This window comes from Piliocolobus tephrosceles, chromosome 17 (assembly GCF_002776525.5).
Source record: "Piliocolobus tephrosceles isolate RC106 chromosome 17, ASM277652v3, whole genome shotgun sequence".
NCBI lineage: Eukaryota > Metazoa > Chordata > Mammalia > Primates > Cercopithecidae > Piliocolobus > Piliocolobus tephrosceles.
Genome location: NC_045450.1, coordinates 10,926,391 through 10,946,500, shown reverse-complemented (window position 1 = coordinate 10,946,500; position 20,110 = coordinate 10,926,391). Strand labels below are relative to the sequence as shown.

Genomic DNA, 20,110 nt, shown 5'->3' with positions numbered 1-20,110 from the left:
CACAACTGGAATTCACAGCAAAGGAATTAGATAATTCTGAGTATTAAATCAATTTTAGCCCTGGGCACATGGGCTCATGCCTGTAATCCCAGTACTTTGGGAGGCTGAGGCAGGAGAATTGCTTGAGGCCAGTTCAAGACCCAGCCTGGGCAAAATAACGAGACCCCTGCCTCTGCAGAAAAGAAAAGAAAAAAAAAAAAAAAAATCAGGTGGTGATGCTCGCCTGAAGCCCCAGCTACTCAGGAGGTTGAGGTGGGAGGATCACTTGAGCCCAGGAGTTCAAGTCTGCAGTGAGCTGTGATCAGGCCACTGCACACCAGCCTGGGTGACAGAGCCAAAAACAAAAAAGTTCCCAAAAAGCTCTACCCCTACAGCTTTCTTCCCCTTAACCACCAGTTTAATCATGAGAAACCCATGAGACAAACTCAGATTGGGGGACATTCCACAGGAGACCTGGCCAGCATTTCTCAAAACTTTCAGGATCGTAAAAACAACAGAAAACTAAAAAAGAGTCACAGAACAGAGGAAGCTAGGGAGATATGACAACCAAATGTATTGTGGTTTCCAAACTGTCAAGTTCTAGGGGAAAACAACTAGAAAGAAATACACAGGTACTGATGTGGTGGAGAAACCCTACTAACCCATCCCCAAGTCTGTTTCTGCCTTTCTCCTTGTGGACAGGATACCTGTCTGTCCACGGCCTAGCGGCACTGGCTTCTGGGGGTACACGTTGGCTCTTTTAGTCTTGAAAAGGAAACAGACCATCCAGTGCTTTTCTTTAAAGGACGAGAATGACGTTTCTAGTTATGTGTTCTCTGTACTGAAGCTAACACCACATAATCTTGCATCTGGGACACCTGGAAGAAATGAGGTGTGCCTGCGGGTTGACTCAGTTGTGGGTGCCTCTCTGTCCTTGTCTGGCATCTCCACAGTGGTGAGGTCATGGGCCTGGAACTTACTCAGTGCTGCCTGATTCTTTCTGAATCCATGAACAGGTAAATGAATAAATTTAAATGGCCTAAAAAAGACCCTTACAATGTTCTCCAACTCGGAGGCCCATCTGCCTGTAAATGCCATCCATGTTGACCTCGAGTATTTCTGTTATGTGGCCTATTTTGTCCACCTTCGGTTCAAGTTGCATACATCAGTGACTCCTAAGGGTCACCAGCAAACTCACTGCCGCACTGTGACCTACTTGGGAGCTTGTTAAAGTGCCTGTACCTAGATCTTGCCCCAGGGATGGACTCAGTAGGTCTAGCATAAAATCCATGAACCCGGATTTTTAAAAACTTCATAGGGGAGTGGGCAACTCGTTGGAAAAACAGGGTGATTGCAGGATTGGAGCATCTTATAGTACCAGGAAGTAGTAAGTGCTCAAAAATCAAAAGGAACAGAGCATATCAAGGGGACACAATAACCAGCCTGAAAGAGCTCCTAACAGCCAAAGCTGAAACAACTTGAGCAACAAAATAACAACATATTGAATTACACTGAATTATAGCCCAAAGTATAAATAAATATCCATGAGTCCATATTAATATAAGCAAATGACAGCATAAATAAATGAGAGAGAAGAGATGAACCTTCCATGCAGAAGAATTTCAAATAATATATGTAGATACTGCCCCCTTCTAGAAGGCAGACCTTAACCGCCACCTCCTCATCATGAAAAGGTGGGGTAGACTTGGTGACTCTCTTCTAAAGAACAGTGTGGGGAAAGGAGGAAAGAGTAGTTTTACAGTAGAGAAACCTGGCAGACAGCACCTTAACCAGGTGATAAAGGTAACATCACCAGGATGTCATGTGGACATTGTGAGTGCCCTGCGATAATGGCATGAGAGGGGCACTTTACCCCTACAGCTTACTTCCCCTTAACCGCCAGTTTAATCATGAGAAAAACATGATTTCCCCCAAACCCAGATTGGGGGACATTGCACAGGAGACCTGGCCAGCATTTCTCAAAACTTTCAGGGTCGTAAAAACAACAGAAGACTAAAAAAGAGTCACGGAACAGAGCAGACTGGGGAGATATGACAACCAAATATTCTGTAGGAACACGGATGGGACCCTAGGACAGAAAGAGGATATTAATGAAATGCTGGCAAAATCCAAATGGGGGCTGAAGTTGACTCAATAATACTGTACCAAGGTCAGTTTCTTAGTTTTGCCCAATGTACCCTAGTAATGTAAGATACTTACAATGGGAACTTTCTGTACTATCTTTGCAACTTTTTTATAAATCTAAAATTACTCCAAAATTTTAAAATGCAATAAAAACAAAATTTTCTTAGGGACTTTGTTGGATACCTGTTTAAGAATCATGCGGACTCCAAGAGCTCAGCAGCTGTTCTAAGATGACAGATGGACTAAGAAAGTCCATTCTAGGCAAGGTGCAGTAGCTCACGCCTGTAATCCCAGTACACTGGGAGGCTGAGGAGGGAGAATCGTTCGAGCCCAGGGGTTTGAGACCAGCCCAGGCAACAGAGCAAGACCCTGTCTCTAAAAAAAACATAAGTCCATTCCAGTCAAGCGGGGGCACAGTTTCTAATCTTTAACCCAAGGGTGTTTCTCATTTCCAACAAGATATTAAAAAAAAAAAAAAAAAAATTCGGGCTGGGCATGGTGGCTCATGCCTGTAATCCCAGCACTTTGGGAGCCTGAGGTGGGTGGATCACCTGAGGTCAGGAGTTTGAGACCAGTCTGGCCAACATGGCAAAACACTGTCTCTACTAAAAATACAAAAATTAGCCCCACATGGTGGTGGGTGCCTGTAATTCCAACTACTCAGGAGGCTGAGGCAGGAGAACTGCTTGAACCTGGGAGGCAGTGGTTGCAGTGAGCTGGGATGGCACCACTGTACTCCAGCCTGGACAACACATCAAGACTCCATCTCAAAAAACAAAACAAAATTCCCCATGTATCCTTAAAGGAAGTTAGTTCCGTGTATAAACACAACTTCATTACTCACATGTTTTGCTTTGGAGATCATAGTCAGCGTTTACAGGTTTGCATTTTCAAGAGTTTGCATCTCCACAAGTAGCTTTATTGGATAACCTTACTAATGAAAATATAAACCTATCTTGAACCTATGTTCAAGAACTTGCTCAGTGCTGCCTAATTCTGTCTGAATCCATGAAAGGGTAATATCCTTTTTACTAGGATATCTAACGAGAAGCCAGGTTAAAAATAGAACACCTTTACTTTTCAAAAATGAGTTTTAAAAGTAGCCTCAATATTTATAATACACACACACACACGTCCGTGTTTGGTGGTTGTCATAACCCAGTCCCAAACCCTTCTGCACTAAGACATCAAGGCAGATCTATTAGGGAGGTAGTTCACAGTTAACAGCACTTGCTTTTTTTTTTTTTTTTGTGACGTGGTCTCACTCTGTCACCCAGGCTGGAGTGCAGTGGCAAGATCATGGCTCACTGCAGCCTGGACCTCCTGAGCTCAGGCAATCCTCCCACCTCAGCCTTATGAGTAGCTGGGACCAGAGGCACACACAACCATGCAAGACTAAATTTTAAATTATACATAGAGACAGGGTCTCCCTATGTTGTCCAGGCTGTTCTCGAACTCCTGGGCTCAAGCGATCCTCCTGCCTCAGGCTCCCAAAGCACTGGGATTACAGGTGTGAGCCACTGCGCCTGGCGGCCCTTGCTTTTTAACTGTCCAGTGAGGCACATCTGGCTTTATCATCTGCTATCATTTATTCCTGTACCAGGCACTGGACAGAGAGAACTTTTTCTCTCTCCTTTAAAGGTAAAGAAACTGAGGCTTAGGGAGATGAAGAGCCTGGCTGAGGACTGCTCACCTAGGAAGTAGGAGAATTGGGGGAACCCCTCACAGATTCTGGGTGTGTGTCACCTTTCCACCGCTTATCAGCTATGTGACCTTGAGCAAAAAAGGGGACACCAACTGGGCCTCTACCACGGGGTGGGTGGGAAACTTAGCTGGATTGTCTCATCAGGAGCTCAGCCCTGTGCCTGGTCATCAGTAAACATGGTAACTGGGAGCCCTGAGTGACTCCCCCAGGGCACGGGCCTTCTGTTCATGTCAAATCTAACCACCAGACATGTTCTCCTTCCTTTGGGAAAATAATCAGACACAACCTGGAGGAAAATTACCCACGACATTTTCAGGTTTTCTAGAGACACTCATTTCCATAACTTCCCCATTTTTGACTTGGATTTCTATAGTGTTTCAAGGGCACTTTTTTTTTTTTTTTACAGCTAGACAGAGATAGATATCTGGGCAAGATCAAATTGGCGTCAAATCCTGACATCATCTGGAATGACTCATGGTATACATTTAGACAAACATTCAAAGAAGAACAATGAAAACACAGCAATCATTAGAAACCCTTACTCAAATACAGAGCTGTCATTCTGATCTCCCCAGATCAGGATCTCGGTGATGGAGCGGATGGTCTCCACTAGCAGGTTCCGGTTCTGTTCTGTGACTGTGGTGTTTTTGGTCAAAACGTGGTAGAGATACCTGAGAGACATGAGAGAAAAGGAAATGAAAGGTTACCAACTGAAATGCAAGCCAACTTCAATGACCATTAGCAATATTCTGGAGACAATACAGCAATGCTTTCTCAGGTTTGGGTAATGCAATTTCTCATTCAGATTAGACGTAACTCACAACCCAAGAAAAATAGCAGACAAAGCTTTGAAGGGTTAAACCAAGGACACACCAACCCAGACTGAGACAAGAAAATCGTCAAACCTTTGAAGTCAGCTACTCTCAAACTGCAGTGTGCAAGAGAACCACCTGGAGAACTGAATCAAGTGGGGGCTCCTGGGGCTCCCTGGGAGATTCAGATTCAGCAGGACCGACAGAAGAGCAAGTAGCCACCTGTTTCACATGCTCCCCGTGATGCTGATGCCTTCAGAGCAAGTGGGGACATACAGCTCAGGCTGGATGCCTAACACGGGACCTGCTGCCAGGCTAATGAGGTTTAGAGAGATGGAGCCACGGCTTAGGAAGGCTGGGTCCCAGAGCAGTTCCTGGGACAAAATTCACATGCAATTCCCATTGGAATGCTCACAGTCAGTCCCTCTCAAGTGCAGTGTGCCCATCTGAACTTATGGCTCAAATGATCTGGGTGGTTTGCAGGCCAAGGGCAGTGGTCTTATTTGCTGAGAACAGACTGTTAAATTCACTGAGTTAAATGGACTGGCTGGGAGCAGTGGCTCATGCCTGTAATCCCAGCACTTTGGGAGGCCGAGGCGGGTGGATCACCTGAGGTGAGGAGTACGAGACCAGCCTGGCCAACATGGTGAAACCCCGTCTCTACTAAAAATACAAAAATTAGCTGGACGTGGTGGTGGAAGTCTGTAATCCCAGCTATTCCAGAAGCTGAGGCAGGGAAAATTGCTTGAACCTGGGAGGTGGAGGTCGCAGTGAGCCGAGATCACGCCATTGCACTCCAGCCTGGGTGACACAGCGAGACTCTAAATAAATAAACAAACAAACAAACAAACAAACAAATGGGCTGGAGAGGCTATGGTGCTATACTTCATCTATCCAAACAGGCCTGAATGCCAGGTGCTGGAGCAGAGACAGGTAGACACCATCCAGTCCTCACGGCCTCTTTACTGGTGGGAGAGACCAAAAGAATCACCAAGGCCAGTCCCGAGCAGTGCAAGGACTAGAAGTCTGGCTGGACACCCTGGGAGTGCCACCAGGCACAGCTTTTAAGACGGCTTCTCCAGGGCCCACAGCCCCAGGTAACTTCACCTGTCAAGGGAGCTAAGGCTTGAGAAGGAAAAGCAGACACCAAGAAGCAGCAACTCAGGAAAAGTCCCCTCCCCTCCTGATTTCTTTGATGGCCAACTTCAGTTTACAGGGCTGGGGGTCTGGTGAGAGCAAGGAAGGAAAGGGCTAGATAGGACTGTCCCATTTACAATCTCTAAAAACAGGTAAGAGATAAAGAGGAAGCAGCTTGAGGATGAAACAATAAAGAACAATCTGCTATTTAAAGATGCTAGGGTTTATTTATTAACACTGTTACTATTACGCTTTAAAGACCTAGTATAATCAAGCATTTAATTAATTTATTAATTAGAAATTGCATGTAATTTTTAATATGCAGTAATTAGAAGAGCCTTCAAAAAACACAAATCCTCAACCATTTGTACCCAAATCTACCAACAAGGATGCAGGTGGCGGCATAGCCCCAGTATCCCTCTGTAATTAGGTAAATCAAACAGCACTTGAACCACCCTGGGATGAATCGTTGGAGGACCCGCTCCCAAATCTACATCTTCGTCTTGCCTCAAGTGCATCTTCCCCCAAGTGCATCTTCCCCAAGAATTTCAAAGAGCAGAGTTTTCCAAATTGCAGTTCCCAGGCATCTTGCATCAGAATCACCTTTGTAAGTTGTTCCAGAGACACTGAATTGGACTTTTGGTGCAGGGCCCCAATCTCAGTGAAGTTTGACAGTCACCGTACCACTCCAGCTGTGGCCATCCGTGACAGTCCCCACGCAGGCCCCCATGTGCCCGACACCCTGCCAGTGACAAGTTGGGGGAAGGGCAGATCCTCCCTCCTCTCTTCTGTGCACATCTATTAGCATCACACATCATACTTCTGGTCCATGGGAGGTGGTGGCTTAGGTGAGTGGGTCTGCTCTGAAGATCCCCAACAAGGACAGGACATTTTAAATTCTTTTGGACCACATGACTTCAACTGATGGGGCTTTCTGCTTAGAATGCCCTTGCTGTCCTTGTCAACCAGCAAACTCTTACTTATATTTCAAAACCCAGCTGGGGCCTCTCTTGGTAAAGCTTTCCCTATGCCCCCTCCCAGGTGGATTTATTTGTTCCCTCCTCACTGGCACCTCTGTACCCACACATATTTGCTACTGCACAGCCCACCCTCATTTGCAAAGATCTGCCTCCCTTACTAGACCTGAGTTCCTCAAGGTCAGCACCATCACCTTATTCATCTTGCTGACCCCAGTATACTCCAAACATCTGATACACAGCAGGTGTTCAATAAATGCTGAATGGGGCAGGGGATGGTCTTTGTGAACATAACTTAGATCAAAGCATACACGACTGAACATAGCCAGGGATCCAAATGCCAGACACGGCAAGAGACACTGCAGAGCTATGGTGAAGAGGTCAGGAAGTAGAGAAAGCCTGGCATTTCCTGAGAGGCACTAGATTATATGGTTAATTACAAACACTGGTATAATTAGAACATATGGTGAATCACAGACACTGGAATGCCTGGGTCTGAGCACACCTCCATCACGTATTAGCTGGGTGATCCTGAGCAAGTTACTTTTTCTCTGTGCACCTCAGTTATCTCACCTGTAAAATGTAAACAGCAGTGGCACCTAAATACTTTAGTACCTACCTATTTTGGTGGTGGTGCGAGATAACAGATAACCAACCTGGCAGTTACTATGTATGATACAAGTGCTAGCTATTGTTATTGTTGCCCTCATTAAACAATTTCTTCAGGAAAAAGTCCTAGTAACTACCAGAAGGCCCTTACAGGCAGAGAGGGCAGAGCAGTAAGTCCTGAAAAGAAGATTCTAGGAAACCCCACGTGCCTGGTTCTCTGCGAGGGCTTCATGTGACCTACAGACTCACAGCAACCTGAAGATGTGCACATTGTTGCCACTGCACAGGCCAAGACAGCAAGTGAGGTTTGGGGACGTTCAGTAGCTCGCCCACAGCCCTGTGGCCCAGAAGCAGGATCTGAGAATTCCATTTGTTTCTTGGCCACTCAGTATTTGGCGTTCTTTGCCCTGGTCGGTGGCGCCATCTGCTGGGTATATGGCGATGTTGCATGGGGGCTTTCCTGCACTAACAAAGCTGGGTGCCTGTTCATATATGTTTTTGGACTGTTTGAATGTCTTCTTTTGTGAGATGCCTGTGCAAGTCTTTTGCCTACTTTTAAAATGAGGCTGTGTGGCTTTTTCTTGCTTGTTTTGAGAGGTTCTTTATATACTCTGACCACAAATCCTTTACTGGAGATACATATTGCAAACACTTTCTCTGATGGTGGCTTACCTTTTCGCTCTCTTTATACTGGTCTTTGGCTGAGCAGAAGTTCTTAATTTTAATGTAGTTCAATTTATCAATCTTTTCCTTGGATGGTGTTTCTTGTATCAAGCTTAAGAGGTTCTTACCTACCCCAAGGTTATAGGGAAATACTGTTTTCTTCTAACAAAGTTATTGTTTTACTCTTCACATTTTGACTTTGAATACATCTGGAACTGATTTCTGTGTATGATATGAGGTACTGGCCAAAATTAATTTTTTCTATATGGAAATCTACTTGACTCAGCACCATTTACAGAAAAGGCCCTCACTTCTCTAGTGCACTCCAGCAGCACCACTGTCATTAATCAGGTGACCACCTGTGTGGGTCTTGTTCTGGATACTCCAGTATCATGGATCTACTTGTCTATCCTCGTATCAAGACCACACTGTATGATTACTGCAGTTTCACAGTAAACCTTGCCGTGTGGTAATTAAGTCCTCCAACTTCTCTCCTTCTGTTTTTCAATATAATATTGGCTATTCTTGGACCTTTTAATTTCCATATACATTTAAAAATCACCTTCTTCATTTCCACAAAAATACCTGCTAAAATTTCCTTAGACTTGCCCTACATCTATGGCTAAATTTGGAGAGAACTGACATATTTACAAGAGTGTAACATTCTGATATTTACAGCATTTCTTTCCACGCTTACTTGACAGGAGTCTTGCAGATCTTTTGTTAGATTTGTTCCCAGGTAGTTGATATTTTTTTAATGCTATTGTAAATGATATTGTTTGAAATACTCACTTTCTAAATGTCTTTTGCTGGTATATGGAAATACTCACTAGATTTCTAGATTTCAAGCTCCAAAGCTCAATGGGGGTTACACCTTCACCTTGCTCGTCTTTCTGTCCCACAATGCCCTAGCACACTGTTTTACACAACATTTGAGTCAGAGATTCTCAATATACAATCGCTTGAATGTAATAGGGGAAAAGGCTGAATGGATTAAGATTTAATGTTTTAATGCTCTATCTAATTCCAGGGCTTTGGAAGATCAGGTAATTCAACCACCTCAGAGAGAGAAACATTTTAATAACTTTTTGTTGTTGTTGTCATTTTTTGAGGAGTCTCTCTCTGTCACCAGGCTGGAGTGCAGTGGTGTGATCTTGGCTCACTGCAGCCTCCACCTCCTAGGTTCAAATGATTCTCCTGCCTCAGCTTCCCATGTAGCTGGGATTATAGGCGCAGGCCACCACGCCCAACTACTTTTAGTAGAGATGCGGTTTAGCCATGTTGGCCAGGCTGATCTTGAACTCCAGACCTCAAGTGATCTGCCTACCTCGGCTTCCCAAAGTACTGGGATTACAGGCGTGAGCCAGCCCACCTGGCCCATTTTAATAACCTTCTGATTCTAAACGTAACATTCACTTTAGAGATGTCAGAAACTTTGACAACAACGAAAGAGAAATGACAACCATGGTGCCTAGAGATGACTCTGCTGCTGGAGTTGTGATCTCTTTCCTTGGGTCTTTTCCTTTACTATGGATATTGACATAGTTGAGGTCATGTTGCATTATCCATTTCCATGCCAATCTTTTTTCACACCTCAGCTAAAACAAAGGCACTTTTTTTGGTTATTGACAACTCTTTGCAAATATCTGTAATGGCTACACAGTATGCCATTGAAAGGACAAGCACAGTAGCAACTCTTTCCAAGGGCATTAAGATTCCTAATTGTTTGAGTGATAACAATGTTGCTATGACCATCCTTGTGTGCAAAGCTGTGTCCTTATCTCAGAAAAGTTTCAAAAGACAGAAGAATTACCTTGCTACTTTTTTTGTTTGTTTTTTATTTTTTGTTTTGTTTTTTGAGACGGAGTCTCGCTCTGTCACCCAGGGTGGAGTGCAGTGGCTGGATCTCAGCTCACTGCAAGCTCCGCCTCCTGGGTTTACGCCATTCTCCTGCCTCAGCCTCCCAAGTAGCTGGGACTACAGGCGCCCGCCACCTCGCCCAGCTAGTTTTTTGTATTTTTTAGTAGAGACGGGGTTTCACCAGGTTAGCCAGGATGGTCTCGATCTCCTGACCTCACGATCCGCCCGTCTCTCGGCCTCCCAAAGTGCTGGGATTACAGGCTTGAGCCACCGCGCTGGGCCTACCTTGCTACTTAATGGCAGTAAATTAAAATGTTTCTCTTACAAGGATAACCACTGTTACAATGATAATGTTTTTTCTCAAACTATGTATCTACCTCAGTAAAACAGTTGAAGCTTCCTATTACTGCGAGTCTCTGAGTGCTTCATTTATTCCTGGAAACAATTGACCCTTTGGGGATGATGCTCTGGTTGCTGAGGCACTTGCCCAGGGTCCTGGTGCAGCACAGGAGGTGCCTAGGTTAGAACCAGGCAGGCTGAACTCCAGACCCCATGATTATAACCCTTCTAGGACTACAAAAATGCAAACAATGAAGTAAGCAACAATTATATTGGCCAACAATTTACATGAGGTTATGAATGCCTAACATACAAAAAAATAATAATAATACAGAAAATACATTTAAAAAACACCAAATAGATAAACCAAAAAGCATGAAAATAGTATCAGATCTTACAGAAAGTCCTTACAAAGTCCTCTTACTCCCATTTGTCTGGAAAAGAGCCAGCGTTCTCATATTCCCAACAGGAGCTCTGCAGATGCAGTCTCAATATCCGAGCTTTGCCCGTTAGCTAACTCTCCACCGACAGATGAGCTTCAGAGTTTGAAATGCCTGGAGAAGAGAAACTGCAACCAACACACTCGAGGTGCATCACCAAGGATGATGGACGTAAACAAATCCCGCCTAAAGAGCCTCTGCTTTCTCAAGAGTCACTGATTTCACATGTAAAACCACCGCAGTTAATAAAGCCCCATCCCCTTCAAAAATTAGGAATTCAGTCCATTGCAGAGACAGAAATACTAAGTCCAAGTTCATTTCAGTGACAGCATTTTCTGCAAGTGTGACGCCTTGTACCATAATATGGTATTATTAGGATGCTCCTCTTTCAAGATTTTGAAATGTGTATTTGCAAGCTGGGGCGTGAGAAAGGATAAGCAGAATGATGGGAGGCCTGGGGGTTAGAAATTTACCCCCCAGTGTCCACACAGCTCCAAATAACAATGTCTCAGGCACGGTACAGGGATTGGAGACACAGAGCCTGTGTCTGTCTGGCCTTTCCAGCACTCGGCCAGAGGCACTGCAGACGTTCCCCAGCATGTCCCACTCTGTGCCCTGAAAACCACCATCTGGTCAGAGTTCAGCCTTCTGGCCAGCAGGACGAGGAGAAGCTTCAGGCAGGGTGGAATCAGCTGGAGGATGAAAGAAGGTGTTCATAGGCGGTGCTTCCCCTGGTGAATCATCCCCCAAAGATGTTAAACAGGGCCGGCGAGTGAGGCTGGGCGGGGGATGTGTAGCGTGTAGGCAGGGCTTTTAGCCCTAGAGAAAGTCACGGCTCTGGCACAGGTGCTGTGACCAAAACTGGGAAGAACAAGCAGTTGTTGGGAAAAAGACTGGCCTTTTCTGAAAACAGACGTCTGCCTCTTGTTCATCCTATGACAAATATTTGTTGACTGCTTACTATCTGCCAGGTCCTGTGCTGGCACCACACAGTACCCAGCTGAACAAGCCATATAGGCTTTCATGATGCTTATGTTCAAACTGGGAGAAAATAACAAAAAGATACGTAACAAAGGAAGACAAGGTCTGAACCCCAGCCAGCTTCCTGAGGGCCTAACTCAAGGCTGGGATGAAAGTTTTAAAAACGTAAAGCTAACAGCCGAGCCGCTCTTTGGTGATGAGAAGTATATAATAATGTGTTAACTGTGTGGGACAGTGTGAGCAGGCACAAGAGAAGTTAAGAAGACAGCAAAACTCTTGTTGGCTGAGGTCACCAGGGCAATTTTTAGGGAAGAAATGGCATTTTCGGGATAGAGCTAGGGATTTGGATGGGCAGGAAGAAAAGAGCAGAGGAGCTCAAGTGGGCAAGCGAGGTGTGTGTGTGAGTGGACCACCAACGGGAGATACGCCTGGATGACAGCAGCTGCTACTATAACTCACCAGGGGACGGCAGCAGCGCCCCACCCCACTGCACCATGTGGACGCTCACCTCCAGTCTGCCCCTCCTCCAATCCATTCTGCCAGCTTCAGCCAGACCACAGCCTTTCTGTGGTTAAAAAACCTTCAGTGGTTCCCTCCTGTTCTCACTCTTAGTCTGAATTCCTTAAGGTGATTTACAAGGTCCCAGGGGAACTGGCCTCTGGAGACTCTCCCAAGTAAGGCCGTGAGCTTGGGTCCTCACCTCCCCTTCGCCCAGTGAACACTCCCCTGCTGAACCACCTCAGTTCTGCCGATGCGCACTGCTCTCCTTGCCCCGCTAGGCTTTCTCAACTGCCTTTTCCTCTGCCTCAAACATCCTTCCTTTCACCTGACACCCCGCTGCCTGATAACAACCACTTACCTCCTCGGTCTCCATTTAAACAGCATCTGCCTACCAAGGATGTTCCTGGCTCCCTGTGCTCCCAAACTAGATGGCGGGAACAGAGTCTGGAGCACCCTGAAGGCCTGGAAGAACTTAGACATGACACAGTGGGTGCCTAGGACCCATAACGTGTGACATGGTGAAGATGATATTTTAAGAAAATCAAAGGCCGGGCGCGGTGGCTCACGCCTGTAATCCCAGCACTTTGGGAGGGTGAGGTGGGTGGATACCGAGGTCAGGAAATCGAGACCATCCTGGCTAACATGGTTAAACCCCAACTCTAGTAAAAATACAAAAAAAATTAGCCAGGCGTGGTGGCGGGTGCCTGTAGTCCCAGCTACGCGGGAGGCTGAGGCAGGAGAATGGCGTCAACCCGGGAGGTGGAGCTTGCAGTGAGCCGAGATGATGCCACTGCACTCGAGCCTGGGCGACAGAGCGAGACTCCGTCTCACAAAAAAAATAAAAAAAAGAAAGAAAAGAAGATCAACACGGCAATATTGTACCCCAAGCTCTCTAACACTGTCAGTGCCACCTTAGCCAAAACTTGAATACACCAAGAGTAGGTGTGCATCTGTCAACCTGCCATGGATCCATCCCCCGCCTTCTTTGGGCAGTATCCCCTGATTCTCCCATGGGAAACCACCCTTTTCTCTCATTCTCTCCCACTAGCTTAAGTGGAGTTCATCCCACTCTTGCTCCAGGGAAGGGAATATGAGTGAGGAATGGCCAATCACAGCCCCTCTATACCTTTGGCCAGAATGACAGCTCAGGGGTGGCATGAGACCTCATTGGTCCAGAGATACTCAATTCTGGACTTCTGCTGGCAATATTAAGAAAAGAAGCTCTCTTTTCCCCCAGGAGTGCTAAGCTAATATGATGTAATCCTGCAGCCTGCCTGAAAACGACACCAACAGGAAAAAGGTAGAGCTGAGAGGTGGAAAGAGGCGGATTTCTGATGGCTCCAAACACCTGGATTCAGCCATGGTTTAGCCTGGACAGACCATTCAGTGACGGGAGCTATTCAATCCATTTGGGGCTTAAGGCAATTCTAGCTGGGTTTCTGTCACTTGGAACCAAAAATCTTGACCCCCACACAAAGGGGACCACAATGAAGGCCACAAGACAAAAACAACCAAGTTCTACCAGCTGTAGACTTGCAGTCCCTGGTAAAGATGATGCTTCAGTAGCAATCAAATGATTCCATCACTCAGGCTTCTGCTTGGTGGTGGACATTTGTCAGTCAATGTCACAGCCTTGCCACTAATCTGGACAACAAACTACCCATGGTGTGTAGAAAATAACCTCTTGACTACTTCAATCTACCTGAGCTAAATCACTAACTCAGTTCAGCAGACAGAGACCACAGGTATGAAGTTTTCTACCATTTAGCAAAAGTAAAACCCTAACAGGAAAATTCCTTTCCAGTTTGCAAGCTGGGAGCATTACAAAGAATAATGAAGCTAAAAACAGTTTCCAGCTCTCTGTGTTATCTTCTCAATCTTTCTGTAAATCTCAAACTGTTCTAAAAAAGTAAAGTCTAGGCCGGGCGCAGTGGCTCACACCTGCAATCCCAGCACTTTGGGAGGTCGAGGCAGGCGGAACACAAGGCCCGGAGATCAAGACCATCCTGGCTAACACGGTGACACCCCGTCTCTACTAAAAATACAAAAAAATTAGCCGTGCGTGGCGGCAGGCACCTACAGTCCCAGCTACCCGGGAGGTTGAGGCAGGAGAACGGCATGAACCCAGGAGTTGGAGCTTGCAGTGCACCGAGATCGCGCCACTGTACTCCATTCCAGAGCGAGACCATCTCCAAAAAAAAAAAAAAAAAGAGGAGGGTTTCCAGATGCCTTGTGTGTTTAAATAAATAAATAAATAAGTAAGTAAATTCTTTAAACTATCTTAAACTTTTCCTCTCCATCCATACTGCCCAGGTCAAGGCAAGAGTGTATTAGGAACTGTCACTTGTCACTGATAGGGTGACCAGTTTATACTAGTTTGTCTGGGACTTTCCCAGTTTTAGCACTGAAAGTCCCATATCCTGGGAAACCCCTCAGCCGAGGCAAACCAGGACAGTTGGTCACCCGAAGTGTCAGATAAATCCCAAGCCCCTTCCTCCTTCCAGCCTTGTTTCCCACAGCTATCAGCCCCCACCTGGACATGCCACAAAACCCCCAGGGTCCTGGTCACAGTGTTCCGCCTCCCGCACCTGCTGCCCACCGTGGTGGCTTCAGCTCGTTCTTGGAGAACCCGCGCTGGTGTTGCCTCCTCCAGAAAGCTCCCAAGAAGGGTTCCCACAGAACCCTGGGCCCATGGCGATCCCACACTTGTCACACTGTACAGTCACTGGCTCTACAGCTGTCTCCCCCACCAGCCTGCAAACTTCCTCAGGGAATGAGCTGTTCTGTACCCAAGACCCAAGATGTTTACTAACAGAGCCAAATGCAGAGTGGCACAAGCCCCTGGGTGGGCACTGGCTGTTCACAGCACTCTTTTCCAAGTCCCTGGGGGATCTTCTAACCCCCTCACCAATACAAAAATCGCAGGTTCTTGCAGCTGTAATATGGATTAAGCTGATCTGCCTGATTCAGGGCAGGCAACTCGGGTTTCCAAAGAAGCATCCGATAGACATGTGATCTAAACAATGAACCCAGGCAGTTCCCAGCATACTGCAAGGGAACCACAGACCGTTTACCATTCTCTGCTGGCTGGCAAAGATGCCCCATTGGCGATGAGACTCGGCCAAGTCAAGTGTCCTCAAACAGACTTATCGGGAAGTTTTACTCAGAACGACAGTATAACGAGCACAAGCTTGGGAGTCAAATCCTGCCTCTGCCACCCTTCGGCTGCTGACACCTTGGGGCAAGTTACTGAAGCCCCTTGAACCTTAGTTTCCACTTCTGTAAAATGGAAACAATAATGGTTCCTGTAACTCACAGACTTGTGAGGACCAATGGAAATAACACAGGAAGTCCTTAGCAAGTACCTGGTACAGAATAATGCATTTGATATAGTAATAAATTAAGGTAATTTAAAAGGGCTAGAGTTAAGCAGAGTTAGGTGAGAGCCTGCAGGTACCTGGATGCTGGCAGGAAGCCCAAACTCCTCTGGATAACTCCCCTCCCCTCCTCAGCCACCTCCGCCCACTCGATAAATTCCTGAAATCCTTCAACCACTCCCTTTCCCGGCCAGCTGCCCTCCCATCTAAGATCCCTGCCTCCCTACCCACCCCACCCTTGTCCTGGGCCTCTTTCCTTCCCTTGTCTTCTCTCACCACCTCCTGCTCTAAAAGCGCCCCTCACCACATACTGAACCCTTCTGCTCGCCACTCTTCAAGACTCACAAACGTTTTACTAAATGCTGCTCCATGCTAGAAAGGTCACAGCTGAGAAATGCGGTCCTGCCACTACCCCTACTCCACTCCGGGGGACACATGAGAAGTCCCTATCTAATTCCCTCCCACCAATCCTTTCCACAGCCCTGTCTCCCTTCCACTACTTCCCACCATATCGTAATCCTATCCTCCTCCTTTCCCATTAGTAGTCTCAAGATCTCCCTCTGGAAACCTGCCTATTTCTTGACACGGAAGGCTTGTCTACTCCCCTCTTCAGCATCCCCGCCATTTCCCTCCCGAAAGCCTTCCCCTTCACAGAGATCTCTATTTTTCATCATCCTCCACACCTGCCCCCAAATCCCGGGTCTTGGCCTGCATGCTCTTCACCTCTCCCCAATTCAACCATTCCTTGTTCTACTCTTTAAGTAGGCAGAGAGCAGTACCAGATGCTGGGAATACAAGTGTGAGTAAACCAAGCAGTCTCTGAAGTGCCAGTTTAATAGGAGACAGAAAGTAAGTATAAATAAAAAATAAAGAATAATTGCAGAGAGTGGAGAAGCACTCAATGAAAGCAAGAGAAAGAAAGATGTGATGGATAGGAATTGGGATAGGGGGAGCATGTTAGGTAGGGTGGTCTGGGAAGGCCTTGCTGAGCTGACGATAAACACAGCTACCGCTACTGGCCATCTGCAGATGGGGATCTGGAGGCTCAGAGAGGTGAAGTAATTTGTCCAAGGTCACACAGCCAGTAAGTGGTGGTGTCAGGATTTGAATGCAGGTGTGGCTGCAAACCCAGCCTCTTCACTTCTGTGCACTCCTGGTCCCAAGACCCTATTTGCCATTTGTTCTCCCCCAGAGCTGTAGAGTCATTCCCTTCTCAGAGGTCTCTAGTCTTCATCATCCTCCCCACTCGCCCCAAAATCCTGGGTCTCAGCGTGCATGCCCCCAGCTTAGACTCCCCTCGGAAAATAATCTGTTCTTTTATAATAATTAACGCCGTTTATTGAGCAATTGTACTAGTTCTGAGCTTAACGTTCATTCTCTTATCCAACCAACCCTCAACACAACGGCAGGAAGCAGGTGCTGTCACTCTACCCATTTTACAAGTGGGGAACCTGAGGCCTAAATTCACATAGATAGATTAGGACCCAGATCTGCCCGACTCCACGACCCAGACCATTGACCCCTAAGCTGTTCAGCTTAAGAAGCACCCCGCCAGGAAACTTGGTGGACACCGTCAAGAACAAAGTCTGTGTCCATAAACTGAAATCGCATCCTCTCGCTTTACAGGTGGGGATACTGAGACTCAGAAACTAAGAGACTAGTCCAAGGTCACACAGCCAAGAGCGACGGGGTCAGGGTTCGAACCCAGGCGCCCTGACTCCTGAGCCCTCGCTCTTAATCACCACACGGGCTTCCCCGGGCGCCCTTCGCCGCCGCCGCTCTCACGCCTCCTAGAGCCCGGACCCGGAACTCGGAGCCCCCGTCCCCCTGTCCAACCCCGCGGCCTCCCGCTACGCCCCCCACACTCACTTGAGGTGGTCCAAGGAGTGGATGTTGCGGGAAGACTTGCCATGGCCCCCGCCCACCCAGCTCCGCGAGCGGCCAAACATGTCGGCGGCCCCGACCCGTCTCTCGTCTCACGGTCTCATGCCCGACTAGCCGAGCGGCCCAGCGCCAGGGGCGGCAGCACAAGCGGAGGATGCCGCGGCGGAGGTGGTGGAGGAACCACCAGCCGCCTTCCTCCCCGGCCCACAGCCCAGCACTGACATTCAGCCGGAACCGGCCGTTCGACCGCCGCGCTTTACGGCCGCCGCCGCGTGGGGTGCTGGGAAATACAGTTCATCCGCGAGGCCTTCCGCGACAGGACTCCGCGAACGGACTACAAGGCCCTGCGTGCATCGCGCAACCGCGGGCCTACGGCCATCCAGAAAAGGCCGGGCGGGAGGAGGAGCGACCCGGAGAACCGTCCCGGTGGGCGGGAATTGGAAGCTTTGGGCGCAGTACCGGAGAGGGAATCTGCGAAGGTGGGTCAAGGAAAGTCACCACATAGTAACAATTATTAGGGTTATAATAAGATTAAGAATAGTATCTGTCATGCGCGTCCGTGTGAAGAGACCACCAAACAGGCCATGTGTGAGCAATAAAGCTTTTTTAATCACCTGGGTGCAGGCGGGCTGAGTCCGAAAAGAGAGTCAGCGAAGGGAGATAAGGGTGGGGCTGTTTTACAGGATTTGGGTAGGTAAAGGAAAATTACAGGCAAAGGGGGGTTGTTCTCTGGCGGGCAAGAGTGGGGGTCACAAGGTGTTTAGTGGGGGAGCTTTTTGAGCCAGGATGAGATAGGAAAAGGAATTTCACAAGATGCTATCATCGCTTAAGGCAAGGACCGGCCATTTTCATTTCTTTTGTGGTGGAATGTCATCGGTTAAGGCGAGGCAGGGCATTTGCTCTTCTTTTGTGATTCTTCAGTTACTTCAGGCCATCTGGGCGTAGACGTGCAAGTCACAGGGGATGCAATGGCTTGGCTTGGGCTCAGAGGCCTGACAGTATTGGATGGTGTATACTATGCAAAGCCACTGTCCTGAGGGCTTTACATATTAAGGTATTTAATTTTCACAACCATCCTATGAGTTGGGTACTATTATCAAACCTATTTTATCATCACGGAAACTGAGTCACAGAGAGGTTGACTTACCCAAGATCATACAGTTAATAAGTGGCAAAACCAGGGTTCATATCCATGCCCGCACCTTTACTTTTGATTCCCTTTATAAACCAAAGTGACACGAAATAGGTAACAACCTTATTTGTCCTGACAACCTTTTTCTTTGTCCACTTCAATTAAGTGTGTGTGTTGGAAAAGTCTGCAAGCAACAGTGCACCAAACTGAAAATTTTGTACTTCCAGAGGACTCCTCTGGTCTTCACCCAGAATCCATGCTGTTTCCCAAAGTACCACGTTAAAGTGAAAAAGGAAACACCCAACTTTCTGCATGAGCCAGAATATATCTAATTTCTCCCCTGGATTAGAAGTAGTAAGTTCGATGTGGGCAAGACTTCTCAAGTTTACCATCCATTCATTCATTCAGTCACTTCTATATATCATCCTTTTTAAAGGTCCGCTGTGTCCCATTAACTCTGCTCAAGAAAGAACTGAGCCAGAGGCCAATGTTCTCCCCAGTGCCTGGCACAAGGTTTGGCACATAGTAGGTGTTTAAAAAACATTGGTAGAGTGCATGAATGAGTAAAGGTTTGTTTCACCTTCAGCAGTTGGAGAAATGGGTAAGAGTGGAGAGTTAATGGTTTGCCCTGTAATTCATATAAAGTGGGGCAAGACAAAGTCATGGAGCAAAAAAAAAAAACAGGATGTGGCCTCCAAAGAAACACACCCAGGCTCAGAAATGTAGGCTCCCTGGGCTCGTGTTTTTCATCTGTAAAAAGTACGCACATATACACTACACTGCCTTGTGTGCCTCCGATTAAGCAGTGCGTGTAGAATACACCGCTCAGTGTGGCCTGAGATTTAAAGGTTTCTTGAACTGCTTTGGAAGGCTTTTCGGGCGAGATCATGTTTTCCTGAAAGACATGCAATGGTTACCCAAGAGCAGGGGGAAACAGTGGGTGCGAGAGACTCACTTTTCTGTGTACTTCAAGGTTGTTTGAATGTTTAGCCATGTGTATTATTGCTTTTAAACATGATTTACAAAGTAAAAAGAAACAAAAAGCAACCTTATGGTTGAAGATCTGAACTACCTCGGAATCTATTCAGGTATTCCTTAACTCTAGGATGCAGGTTTCCTAGTGGGCAGGCCTTCCAGCAACCAGAGTTTGGAGAAGCTTAGGGGACCCTGGTTGATCACCATGAAAACTGGCGCTTTGGGAATGTCCAAGATTTTCAGGGCAACCGTCCGTCGCCCCTCCCCGACCCCGCCTCCTTTCAAAGGAGAAACGGAGTCCCAAAGACGCATGCAGCAAGGTGCAGCGGCAGCCCGGGTTTCCTTCGGCTTTTGAGGCCTTAGCATTATGTCTAGGTTTGAATTGTGTTCAATCTTTTTTCCCTCCCGCTATTTGATATGCAGAGCGAATCTGATTTGAGATCTGAGCGCAGACCCGAACCAGAAAAGCAACTCAGTTGCGAGCGCTCCGAGGGGCGGAGCGAAGCGGTACCCGCCCCCTGGCGGCTCGGGCCAGTCAGCGCGGGCGTCGAGCCGGCCAATGAGCGTATGCAGGGGCCGGCCGGCGAACCAGCT

The 20,110-nt window shown here is 47.2% G+C and overlaps 1 protein-coding gene across 5 annotated transcripts in view; it reads right to left on the bottom strand.

The window, feature by feature from the left end:
- Positions 1–17,698, bottom strand: part of CLEC16A (C-type lectin domain containing 16A) — a 236,563-nt gene extending 218,865 nt beyond the window's left edge. For all 5 annotated transcript variants that reach the window (XM_023231082.1, XM_023231083.1, XM_023231085.1 and 2 more), the window contains exons 1-2: positions 17,395–17,698; positions 4,372–4,500 (exon numbers count right to left, since the gene is read on the bottom strand). In XM_023231082.1, coding sequence (XP_023086850.1) covers positions 4,372–4,500; positions 17,395–17,474 — 209 coding nt within the window. In that variant the 5' untranslated portion in view covers positions 17,475–17,698. The remainder of the gene's footprint in view (positions 1–4,371; positions 4,501–17,394) is intronic.
- Between the last annotated feature and the right edge of the window lie 2,412 nt (positions 17,699–20,110).